The 12,356-nt window shown below is 37.4% G+C and overlaps 1 protein-coding gene across 3 annotated transcripts; it reads right to left on the bottom strand.

Moving 5' to 3' along the window:
* PARP11 (poly(ADP-ribose) polymerase family member 11) lies at positions 212–11,668 on the bottom strand. Of its 3 annotated transcripts, none has more exons than XM_021393843.1 (8): positions 11,491–11,668; positions 8,057–8,185; positions 7,841–7,961; positions 7,461–7,536; positions 6,003–6,075; positions 5,791–5,921; positions 3,106–3,257; positions 212–1,359 (listed from the first exon to the last, which is right to left on the bottom strand). In XM_021393843.1, exons 1-8 carry the CDS (start codon positions 11,524–11,526, stop codon positions 1,046–1,048), a joined length of 1,032 nt encoding a protein of 343 aa, XP_021249518.1. In that variant the 5' UTR covers positions 11,527–11,668; the 3' UTR covers positions 212–1,045. The 3 variants fall into 3 exon arrangements, with proteins under 3 accessions (XP_021249518.1, XP_021249524.1, XP_021249530.1); XM_021393849.1 differs by lacking the exon at positions 11,491–11,668 and adding an exon at positions 10,559–11,478; XM_021393855.1 differs by lacking the exon at positions 7,841–7,961 and having other exon boundaries at positions 11,491–11,647.

The following is a 12,356-nucleotide window of genomic DNA, read 5'->3' on the forward strand; positions in this document are numbered from 1 at the left end:
TATCACAGTAACAGCTCCCTTCTTCAAGCTCTTATTCATGCATTTGGGTACTTATGTATGCTCTTTATGCAGAGTTTATTTTGTTCTACTTGTAAAATTAAGGAGTGTTTTCGACAACTACATAAATTAGAAAAACCTATCTAAACATATGTTATTAAAAGCTTTTTTATTGAGGTGTTAAAAAAAATGAAAGGATGACATCTTCTGAAAATTTTCATTGTTGGTTTAACTCTGTATTATTCCCAGTGAAGTTAATCGACGTTGTCTTCAGTAACAGCAAGTATACCAGCACTGAGTGCTTCTTAAACAGTGATCAGACAAGAAAGCACAACCTGCATGCAAATATGTGCATGCACATACATACTACAACAACATGGCAAAAATACAGAGCAAGAACTCAAACAGTTATATGGTAGTGATGACATCCCAGCACTGAGCTCAATATTTATACACTGAACAGTTACCAACCACAAGAGCTTTAGGGCTTCATTTTTCTCAAAAACAAACTTGAAATTGTAGTGCAAGAGTTTTGTAACCAAGCAAGAATATAACTGAAGCTCACCTTCAATCTAAACATAGCAGCTTTGCTGATCATTAGGTCCTGTACGTCCTGTAATGTGTACTACAAAACACACACACATACACATAGGAGAAGGTTTGGCTTTAAGTCCTACAAACAATCTTTAGAAAAGGTTTGTTTAATCACAGAGATACAGTATTACAAGCATATTACTACCACACAAATAACTACTTGTAATATATTTTTAAGAACTCAGAACATAAATTCTTTCTTGAAACAAAAACTTAGTAATACTTTCACTAAGCAATTTCAGACTTGTAGTACTCCCTTAGATTGGAAAAAGGCATTAGTGAAATTTATTTACAGATTTTTAGGAGCAGATGTACAAACTCTCTTAAATGTTTAACAGCTTCATAAACATATGCTAACTTTTTTGTCACCTCTGTCCTTTCACACTTTGGGTTTTTATGTTGCTGTCTTTGTGAAAGAAAGAAGACACAAATATTCAGTTCAGCTTCATTAAACTCAACAAAATTCTATTAAGTACTCAGGATAGATTTGGTTGGCATCAAAGATAACAAATATCTTTGGGTTCCAAGTATTATCCACACAGCTGTCATACAAGTTCACAAAACTTCCATCCCTTGAAGGAGGCCTCATGTATTTTGAATCACCATTGATGTAGTCGCCAGTTAATACACGAGCAAGAAACATGACTTTATCTGGTCTGTGCAGATGAGGCTGCAGATTCACACCATGAATTTGAAAAGTATCTCCATGCTTCATATCCTCTTTGCAGAAACGACTGGAATACGACGCATCTCTTGCAAAATAGGTCCCTTTGAAATAAAAAAAGCAAATTTTTAGTATATTCTTATCGTGGCAGGTTAACTTCTAATGGATGGGTACCAGGATGATGAAAATTGTCTGTTCTTTTACGTTTATTATGAATCCAATGATTTTTTTTTCCTACATCATTATAATCCAAAGGCTGCTCCAAAAGTAATGCCTCCTATTTTTATTATGTTGACCAGCAATGTCAGAGGTATGTCTGTATGCTGATGGTATGACATCAAAGGTTGAAACCTCTCGCCATTGTCACACGTCAACAGAATTCAACAGAATATTGGTAAGAGCAGAGGAGCAGACTTACAAAATGGAGATTGACACAGAAATGTGTAAGAAGCAAAGGTGTGTCACTGAATTCTTCAATGCAGAAAAAAATACTGTACCTGCTGACATTCATCAACGCTTGCTGAACATTTACGGAGACCTAACAATGAATGTCAGCACAGCAAAGCAGTAAGTGGTGCATTTCAGCAGTGGTGACAGCAAAGTTTAAGACAAGCCAAATTGAAAAAGGCCTTGAACAGCTCATGAAATGAAGGGCGTCTCGACCAGCTCATCCATGTGAATTGTCAGATTACGACCAGGTAATCCAGGTACAGAGCTGAATATCAGCTTCAGTGCGTTGGAAATGATGGTGGTAACACTGGAATACTGCAGAGTTTGTGCCAGGTGGGTCCCACAAACTCTCACACCAAAGCAGACAGAACACCGTGTGCAAGTTTGCCAGGACCTACTGAACGAGGCTGAAGGTGACAGTTTCCTGGATCACATCATTAGTGGTGATGAGACATGGTGTCACCACTGTGAGCCAGAGTCAAAACAGCAGTACACGGAGTGACGCCATGTGAATTCCCCATGGAAGACAAAGATCAAGACACTGCCCTCAGCAGGTAAAGTGATGTGGACTGCCTTTTGGAATAGGGAAGGGGGAATCCTTCTGGATTTCCTAGGACTGGGACAAACCATCAACTCTGACCGCTACATCACAATGCTGACAAAGTTGAAGGCTCAAACTTCCAGAGTCAGGCCAGAGAAGAAAACAAACTTTCTCTTGCAACACGGTATCACCAGGCCCCATACTAGTTTGAAGACCTCGCAGCTCATTGCCAGTCTTGGCTGGACTGTCCTACCCCACCCATCATATAGCCCAAATTTGGCACCTTCTTACTTCCACCTGTTTGGGCCAATGAAAGACGGACTGCAAAGGCAGCATTTTTTCCTATCAACAGCATTGTCATAGCAGCTGTGAAACAGTGGGTTACCTCTGCTGGTGCCAATTTTTATGAGTACAATATGCAGGCTCTTGTTCATGGCTGGTGACTGATGTTGAAAAATAGTGGTCTGTATCGGAGTGTTCTGTGCTTTATGAAATTGTGTTACTGTGCTCTTTGGATCTGTTGTAGTTTCCATGGAAATAGGAAGCATTACTTTCAAAACCACCTGCATTACACAAGCAAGTATTTTGCATGAATATTTTAGCAGGGAGACTTTCCTTGTGAACTACACTGCTTTGCAGTTCACCCTTCATCCACCCCTCCAAAGTCCAACCAGCCAGTTATGCCAATTACATTATTTACTGTATTCTTACTTTCTTAAGTACACTTGATGTAAAAGCAGAGCTATATTAAACTCCTCCTGTAAAAGGACAGGAGTACATCAGAAAGAACAATCTATAAGGAACACTTAATGCTGAACAGTTCAGACTGCCAAACTGCCATTTGTGAACAAATATTTACCTTTTCCATATACAGCAGCATGCATCCCATTTATTCTCCAGTCAAAGTTATGAATACATATTGCTTCTACAAATTCATTACTGGTACCATGAAATAACATCTGCTCATTGATAGTTGTGATGCCTCTTTTCTTCTTCAGTTGAGCTTTTTTCCTGCAGAGAACACACAATATATTATTATAAGCATTTGTACAAAACAAATTAAGTTCCTACTCTGAAAACACTGCAGAGATGTAACAGACTTAAAACACTTTATAAATTTCATTTTTGCAAGTGTCTATATGATTTCATATTTTAAAAGAGATTAGAATTCTTAAGGTACACGTTTAGAAATCACATCTGGATGTTGTATACTATTTTCAAAAGCAATGTAAGTTTAGGAAAAAAATGGTCTTCTAAAAAAATTGTATCAATTTTATTCACGTGATAGCTTCAGTAGGGTCATTTTTTGCACATGCATTCTGAAAAAAAACAAACACCATTCTCTTATTTTGTTGTTGTTTTTGTTCTCTTCAACTACATAAACTGCATGGTTGAAGGGATAACAATCTTAGTGGATTATAATTATCCCAGTAAAATAGCACAGCCATTAAAAATAAAAGTATCTTAATACTTAGGCAAAACTACCAACATGACTGTGGTTTTCTAAATTTATGGTTCACATGCTTTCTAGAAGATCTGAGTCTTCCGTTATACCATTAAAGAACTCTGGAGAGGAGAGAAAAAAAGACAGGTTTTGAACAACAGTCGAACCTATGTTACAGGCTTATGGGCAGAAAGCCATAAAACGCGTACAAAAGTAAGAAGTATCACAGCTTTGTTCTTGTCTATGTACCTGAACCACATAAAAACCACAGTGGCTGCAGAAAAAAAAGCAGATTTGGGTTTATCAAATTAAACAATCTGATTATAACTGTAGTGCAGACATGAACTGGAGAGGCATTCTCAGGGCCTACAGTTTAGATACGTGAATCTCCTATCAACCAAGTCCAGAGAAAGAGAGAGGCAGCAAAGATTCACCACCATATTAAAGGCATTACATTACAATTATTTATGATTTATTAATAAATATATTTCAAAGAAATGGACAACATGCAGTACTGAGCTTGAAAAATATGTTTATATTGTCTTATTTCCAAGCTTTTATATTTTTATAAAGTTCCTAAGCCATGGATTCCTCTCACTGATTGATTAGCCTGGTAAACTAGTATGTTCTTCAAATTAAATCTGTTTCTCATGTAAGCAAATAAGTTTTCCCCCCACCTCCCCATCCCTGCCCCCACCATCTACACAGGAGACAGAGAGGACATTTAAAGTCTGCTTGCCATCACTTTTCTCAAAAACTGATGTACTGAGATGGTATAAATATATCTACGGAAACTTAGAAAGGTGGCTGTTAAATCACAAGGCCAAGCAAATAAGCCTTAATAATTAAAACTTGATACTAGGAAAGAAGTAGAAATGGAACTCACTACTTCTAGTTCTTCCAGGCCAACACAACATGAAAAGAAAGAACCTAGGAAATGCTTTTGTAGCACTGAAATTTGAAGAAATGACATGAATACATGCTAATTGGACACTTAATTCTGTTCTATGTTTCATGAAGTTGAGAAATTAGACAAATCACAAATATTCTAGTGGTCAATAAAAATTCAACACATAAAAGCCAGTAAAGAAAAAAGTAAGGTGAAAAAAGTAAGTTTTTATTATGAAAAAGTATGGGTCTCAACTACACGGACATTCTGAACACTGATCACACTTGAACACAGTAAACTCAGACTTGGAGGAGTTATAAAAAAAAAAAACCTGGTGCCATCCTTGTCAACACAACCAAATGATACTGATAGGTCAATACGTCTACCTGCTGCTATTTTCACATATTCTTTGCCATTTCATCAATCAGTTACTGATTAAATACTTCTTATCCTTAAAATCAGTCATGAAACTAAAAAACCTCAGCATCTCATTATTCTTTAGGAGAAGTTGACATTTCTACATAGACAGGAACATCTTTGCTGAAAGAAAGGTTTAGTTCCTATCAAACTATTTATAGAAATGTTAAAGTTAAAAATCTTCTTCAATATTTTCCAAGAAATTAAAGTTACTGTAAGAGGAGGAATACAGTGCCTAATGCAGCACAATAATTAATTTTTCAAAATCTTGGAATGATTAATTTTTATACGGCTACAAAGTCAGAGTCATTCCCTATGCCTGAAGTTATGATTAATTTCAGTCCCACCCCAGAAGCCCTAAAGGTAACATACAATAGAAATGCTAACCTACAGCAGGAAATGGCTCTACCACCTAATTTTGTCTTTTTTTTCCTTTACAACTGTATACCTCATGCTTGTGATAGTAAGACATTACATACTGATTTATATGCAACTTCTTGCATTACAATACTTTAAAATGATAAATTTCAACATATTGCAATGCATCACTTTCATCTGTGCTACGTAAATATATAATGCAGTTATACAAATATTACAGTTCTGCAGCTGTAGAAGTTAGTCTTCAAAATTCTGTTTTCAAGACTCTGTCAGAAATTGAGAAATAAGCAAATAAACAAAAAAGATAAAAGTAACACATTTTAATTAGATAATAATAAAAATAATTAAACATTTTCCTACTGCATGCCTTTCTCTGTTAACAACCCTAAGACAGTTGGTTTTAAAAATAATCTCACCTGCAAAAAAACTCCCACAAGTCTAGATTTTGTATTCTCTTTATTCTTTTTATTCGGTGGCTATCCATTGTTTTTCCAAAGAGACTAGAAACTTCATTGTATTCGTTCGTTTTCTTTTGCAAAGGAATAAGCTGGAAAAAAAGAAGTTAGCACAATTACAACATGATGTACTATTTCATTATGTGTTTTCCAACTTGCACAACAACTCTTACCTGATACGGCTCCTCAGGATTTACATTCTCCCAGTGCGAAGGCAAAGGGATGGACTCATTTTCACAGATGAAACTTCAAATAAAAAAAAAGTAAGAGAATGTCACAACAAGTGCAAGAGGCATTTTCCTACTTCAGTCACACTTTTTCTACAAACAATAGAGTATGCTAAAAAAAAAAAAGCAACCACAACGCAAAACCATTCAGTGTTTAATTCTAAAAAAGCCTGTTGTCAGCAGCTATGGTCAAAGGTAAAGAACTTACTTTGTATTCAAATTATGGCTTAATTTATTACAAACAGTGGCAGTAGTGTTATTACATCATCTATCCAACAAAAGATACAAGTTAAATTAAAAGGAATAGTCAGAAATCCCCAACATCAGGAGAGCAACACTAATCTAGAAGTGAGAGTGCAGATACAGCTTGAACATTTCAGTGTATCAGGAATTAAAACTAGTCTAAGACTCTGAAAACTGGGCCTTCACCTGAAGGCCCAGTCACCTGAAGTCATCATGTCAGACATAAACAATTGAAAATTATAGTAGATTTAAAATATATATATTTTAAGCACATACATAGCAATTTTAGACCTGAAAACAGGCACTAAATGAAGCAATCTGAAAGTAAAGAATGGTGTCAGCATGTGAAAAGAGAGTATTTTGACTGAAGTATTGGAAGTGTTGAAGGCAATTCTTCAAGAAACATAAAAAATTGAATTGCATGATTATTGCACGTAGACTTCAGCAAACACCCAGTGAAAAACAGCTCACACTTAAAAAAAAAAACAGCCCATCCCAAATGTCAGCGTTAAATGATTGCTACTACACTTCTTATTACAAATGTCACACTTCTTTGAAAATATAACCAGATAATTCAGAATTGAAATTTTGTTTAAGAATATTTGGAAAAAGTAAACCACATTCGAGATGGTCAACTTTATCCATAGTACTATCACTGTGTATACTAGCTTATCATTTATTGACTGTCAGATTACATCAGAAGAACATTACATCATCACAATGTTCCTTCTAATTTAGAAAGTCACTGTTACACTGGAACAAACTACTCCATTTCTTTCTACTGCTGTTTCTCCAATTCTCCAATCAGCAATTCTTATTTAACAGGTTATTTATTGCAAGGGACTCCAACAGCTGAAGTCAGATGCAAATTTAAGCAGCTTGCCAAAGGATATCAGTATTCAGTATGCCTTGCCTCTCCCACTACAAGATCCTTACCTTCTCAATCAATCAATAAACAAAACTTTTTATTATTCTCCCTCTAAAATTTCTTCCTTCTTTACTTGACTAGTTTTCTCACATTGTCAAATTATGTGATGAAAAAAGTAAATAAATATAAATATTCCATATAAAACATATTTTTGTTTCATTTTACTTTGTAAAACTCAGAATTAAAATCAAAATCAGGATTAAAATCAAGATCAGGAGGCTTCATTTCCTTACCTGAAAGCACTGATAGAAAAGGGAGCTCGCTTTATTGGACGTTGTTTAAGGGTAGTTAGGTTGGTTTGCTTCATCTCTGAGCATAAAAAAGAAGAGTTAGGATAAATGTTTCTGGAGTTAATGTATAGTGTATGAAACATTTAAGAGTCTTTTTTTTTTTTTTTTCAAACAACATTACTACATCAAAAATTGCTTGAAAGGAATTCCTATTTCAACAATTAACAAATCAACATCTTAGATTAAAAAAACTCAAAATACTGGCCTCAGGACTGAGTTATTTATAAAAGTTGATAAAAATTGCAAACACTACACAAACCAAACAAACTGGTGTATCTGACATCTCTGTTATTTAAATTTACCCTATGAATACACATACATACCTGAAAAGTCTAGTGTGTAGTTAAATTTTGCAGTAGTAAAAGAAACAGAACCATATGGGTTTGTTCTGAAGCTCCTTTCAATATCTTCACTGCTAACTGAGCAATGACTATTTGAATCAGTCTTCAAAATAAATGAAAAAGTACATTTAGACATTTTCAGCAATAGAGAGTTTGACATATAGAAGTCATAAGTAATATAACTTCATTTGTAGTTACCTGAAACATATGCCATTTACCACACTCAGCCAAATAAAACCAGCCCCACTGATTATCAGACGTATCCATCTCTTCGACTGAACTTTCCATCTTTGGAAAGAGTTCTTCAGATGTTCTTTGAAACATTTCCTGAAATATTCACACACATATAAAGCTTTTTGTGATACTCTTTGCAAAAGTACATTATTTGAGAAATTCATTAAAGAATAAAAAAGAATAATGATAATAATAAAAGTGAATTTGCAACTCTTAAACAAAAAAACACAAGGGTTTTTTATTTAGGTTAGGGTACTTTCTCTTTTACAGAGGAAATTGCTCTATTTCCTACTTATTCAGTATTATCCCTTATGTTATTTAAACTTTTTTAAAGCTCTTTCACATATGTTCATAAGCATGACCAGCCAGGAAAGACCTATATGCTCTATCATATCAAAGAAAGGTGCTACATTTTATACTGATAATCCTATGATCAAGCCATTCTTATTACACAATGCGGTCAAAGTTACTACTTAGGAATAAGGTGTTGGGGTTACATGATAGCTTGATGAAAACATCTACTAGATACTTACCACACATAAACAGATCATACCAGATTGTAGGAGATGTTAGGAAAAAATTAAAAGCCTAAAACAAAGCACAGGCCTACAGTACACTGCTCGTAAACACTGCATTCACTTAAAAATGTTACAACAAAATTACTGGTACTCTGTTCTGGTACAACGGTTCACACGCACACAAAAAAAAAAAAACAGTGGCTACCACACACGCTATTACCACCATAGTCAGGATTGTTCAGGACGGGGGGGAGGGAGGCGGAAGGATGGGGAAAAGTTACAACATAGGTCTATAAAATTATGGCAAAATTGAGTAGGGAATAACTGATGACATTTTCTTTCAACAGGACAAGTCACCCATCAAAGTTTGCATGTGTTAAGTTCACAACAAGCTATAGCGAAACTTCTTCATAAAAGAGATGGCAAACTATGATATTCCTTTCCACAGTATGCTGTGGATATTGCAAGTTTATGTGAGTTTAAAAAGCAGCTAGGCAAGTTCACACCTACGAACAGCTATGCCTGAATGCTTTTAAAATAATCCTAGCCAGCTCCCGTCCTCATTCAACAATAAAATCCCAAAAACTCTGAAAGTACTTGACTCTTAGTTACATATATAGCTTAACATCCCAACCCCATTCTTGAAACCCCCCACCAAACATCAAAATATGAAGCACAGGGGGACCTTTCAGAGGAAGAAGTATGACCTCCTCCCAGAAAGTACTAGCAATTCATCCAAACTGCTTAACCATGACTGGCACTCTTCCCAACAATTTCCTCAGCTTAACTTTTTATTTCAAGAAGTAGAACAATGCACTCCAGTATAAATAAGTTAAATAAAGTACAGTTAATATCCTGAATGCTTTAGTTCTTCCCTGAACAGTTCAACCCAGAAAAAGCTACAGAGCGACCTGAAAAATGCATATGCTAGAATCTAGAAGTGGGCACCAATTCGCCAGTGCTGTTGGGGCAGGAGTTGAGAGCAGAAAACTGCTAGCACCACCCTGCCTTATTTTTCCCTCCGTGGTTGTTACAGAAACAATACTGGAAACCTCTTCATGGAAACAGCTAAAGTCTGCGTCTCAAATGAGGATTCTTTATCATCATAACATCCAAAGGGCTACAAAAACATAAATGGAAACCATAGGAATCAGAGACAGACCTCCTCACAACATCTCTACAATGCAAAATTTGTGGGCAAACCTACCTGAGTACAAATGGAAGCATGTAAATCTACCTATATGGACAGCTATCTCAAGTTTAAGCAAAACTATACTAAAGGTACATCAGCTTTGTGGCAAAAATACTTCGTAAGAAAACCATTCTCTGTTCCATTCTTCACAACAATACAAAACCATAGAGCCTACATTCGCTTGGTATTAAAGCACAACTAGCCAAGATCTTTTGATGATCAGCTTCCACCTTCAACTTGATTCTTCTGCTTACATGAGTATTTGGCCCTGTTCTCTTCTACAGGCTGATGTAGTGCAATCTACACACACTTCTACAGCTAAGAGGATGGCAATTCAGGCTTTTTGGGAAAACTTCAGTTTCCTCACGTTTCCACCCAAATCGTCAGATCACAAATACATGCCAATGTTAGTTCAGGGCCTTGAATCTGATCATTCAAATCAGTACTGGCTTTCAAACAAGTTACGAACAGAGAAGACATATTCATCTGTGCCCCATCAACACACTTTTATGCACCTGGAAGGAACACAGCTTCCAGAATAAACCACTGATAAACGACAGAGGTATTCCCACAGCCTTAAAAATGCTACATTCACACCACAGGCTCCACCTTTAGCCAGGAAGTACTGGGTGTAAGCAAGTAGATTCCAGATACTTCTAAGTAAGGAAGAATGACTCAAATCCATAAACACAACAAAAGAGCTGTTCTCAAAAGTGATGCAAATCCAAAATGTTTGAAAAAAATTACTCAACTTACCAATGAATTTAAGGACCATACACACACCATTCATAAAGCACATGTAGCCTTTTGTCCAAAAACTACATGCATAGTGAGCAGAAATATATCAGTAGACTTTCTGGATGACAGGATGTCAACTATCAAAGATGCAGCAATGAGAATTTTATTAGCAATGCTACTGCTAACATAAGTCAATTCCCATTAATATCACTTTTAAAAATGGTCCCAGATTTACCATAAGCATCTTGAAGTCAACACTACTACTTTTGACAACAAAATTCCCCTCCTAAGGAGGACTCATTTCTGTGTTGTGCTATGACTAATGTGGCTTTATTATTACTGCTAGCCTCATTTAGCTAGAAGTTCTTTTAAGCATGAATAAGTATGTTTTAAGATGCATCCAGGTGGGCTGCTTTCCTGTGGTGTCCATTTGGCAGATTATGCTTTATTGCTGAAGACTGTTTTGCCTACAAACGTTATCTAATGCCCTGATGCGACCACTAGATGCACCACGGCCTGTGGCCTCTTAGGAAACATGGTACGTGATCAGGCGACTTACTAAATAAGAGTGCAGAGCTGGGAAAGGGAAGTGAGAAGGAAGAACTGTATTAGCATAAGTACAGGGCACAACACGTGATAACCTCCGGAGCTATATCACCACTTCCCCCTTTATAGTACAGAGGGGCACTGTTTTAGTTAATTCATATACGGCACCACTACCTCCCCATCTATCTCCTATGCTCCCCCCAAAAATCGAGAAGATGGCAGCCTATACCACCAGCCCCTCTTCCCCGCTGTTGCAAAGCGGTCGCTCCCCACGCCTGCGGCGGGTATGATGAAGTGAGGCGGGGCAGGCCAGGAAACGGCAGCGAGCGCGTAGCGAGGAGGCGGGTGAGGAGCATAAAGAAAGGAGCGGCCATTTCCCTCGTCCCCCTCCCGCGCGCACTCACCGCATCTGCCGCCCACCCCGAGCTCGCTCCCCACATGTTAGCCGGAGGGTGGGGAGGAGTGTATGTGTTGGGGGAGGGAGTGGGGGAGAAGGAAGCAGGCCAAGCGTAGCAGTGCAGGTCACGTCACTGCTTACGCTCCGGACGCTTCCGTTACCGATGGCAGAAGAAAAGGGAGGGGCAACAGTTGCTACAGGCAACGCTATATCGGTTCGTCACATAGAGAGGCGAGGCCTGGTATGCAAATTTCTAGCGGAGTAGGCGGGGTTGAAGTAAGAGGCGAGGAGGCGGTTATGTTTGATCTTCTGTCGGGCCATGAAGAGAGAGAGCAATGACTGACGCTGTGTGGAGCTGTGGCTTGGCGGGCTGGCTGTATGGGTGGGTCTCCCTGGAGCAGCTGTGTGACAGTTGTTTGTCAGTTGTTGGGTCTTTGGCAGTCTTTTAACTACCCTCTGATGTGTTCTTTTAATTATTGGCTGTATTTGTGAATAGCAAGGGGCCTCCTCTCTGCAAAAGATTTTTCACAGCCCATAATTTTCCATAAGAGCCACATGAGCCTTTATGTATATTCTTTGTGCATAGCATTTTAATGAACTCATACTGTGTTAGCAGCAGGTAAGGCAGTAAAAGTGGCAACTCTAAGAAGATTTTCTAATGCAAGTAACAGTAAAAGCTGCAGCTTATTGCATAATTCATCAAATGGATCATCAGAGTTTGAAAAATGAACACTCTGCGGGCAGCTTTACCCTGTAATCAAGATCTAGAAGTGGCAGCAGCTCTAGGAAGGAATTCCTGGTAAGAGGACATAGTTGTATATGTGCCTTACCCCAGTCCTTCAAGGGAAAGCTCTAGGATGAGAACTGCTGGGT

The sequence above is a fragment of the Numida meleagris genome, chromosome 1 (genome assembly GCF_002078875.1).
Source record: "Numida meleagris isolate 19003 breed g44 Domestic line chromosome 1, NumMel1.0, whole genome shotgun sequence".
NCBI lineage: Eukaryota > Metazoa > Chordata > Aves > Galliformes > Numididae > Numida > Numida meleagris.

Coding starts and splice junctions, on each gene's coding strand:
- PARP11 (XM_021393843.1), bottom strand. CDS start 11,526: ATGTGGGGAGCGAGCTCGGGGTGGGCGGCAGATGCG. Junction 7,962..8,056: donor GTAAATGGCATATGTTTCAG/GTAACTACAAAT, acceptor TTTATTTTGAAG/ACTGATTCAAATAGTCATTG. Junction 7,537..7,840: donor CTACACACTAGACTTTTCAG/GTATGTATGTGT, acceptor TTTTATGCTCAG/AGATGAAGCAAACCAACCTA.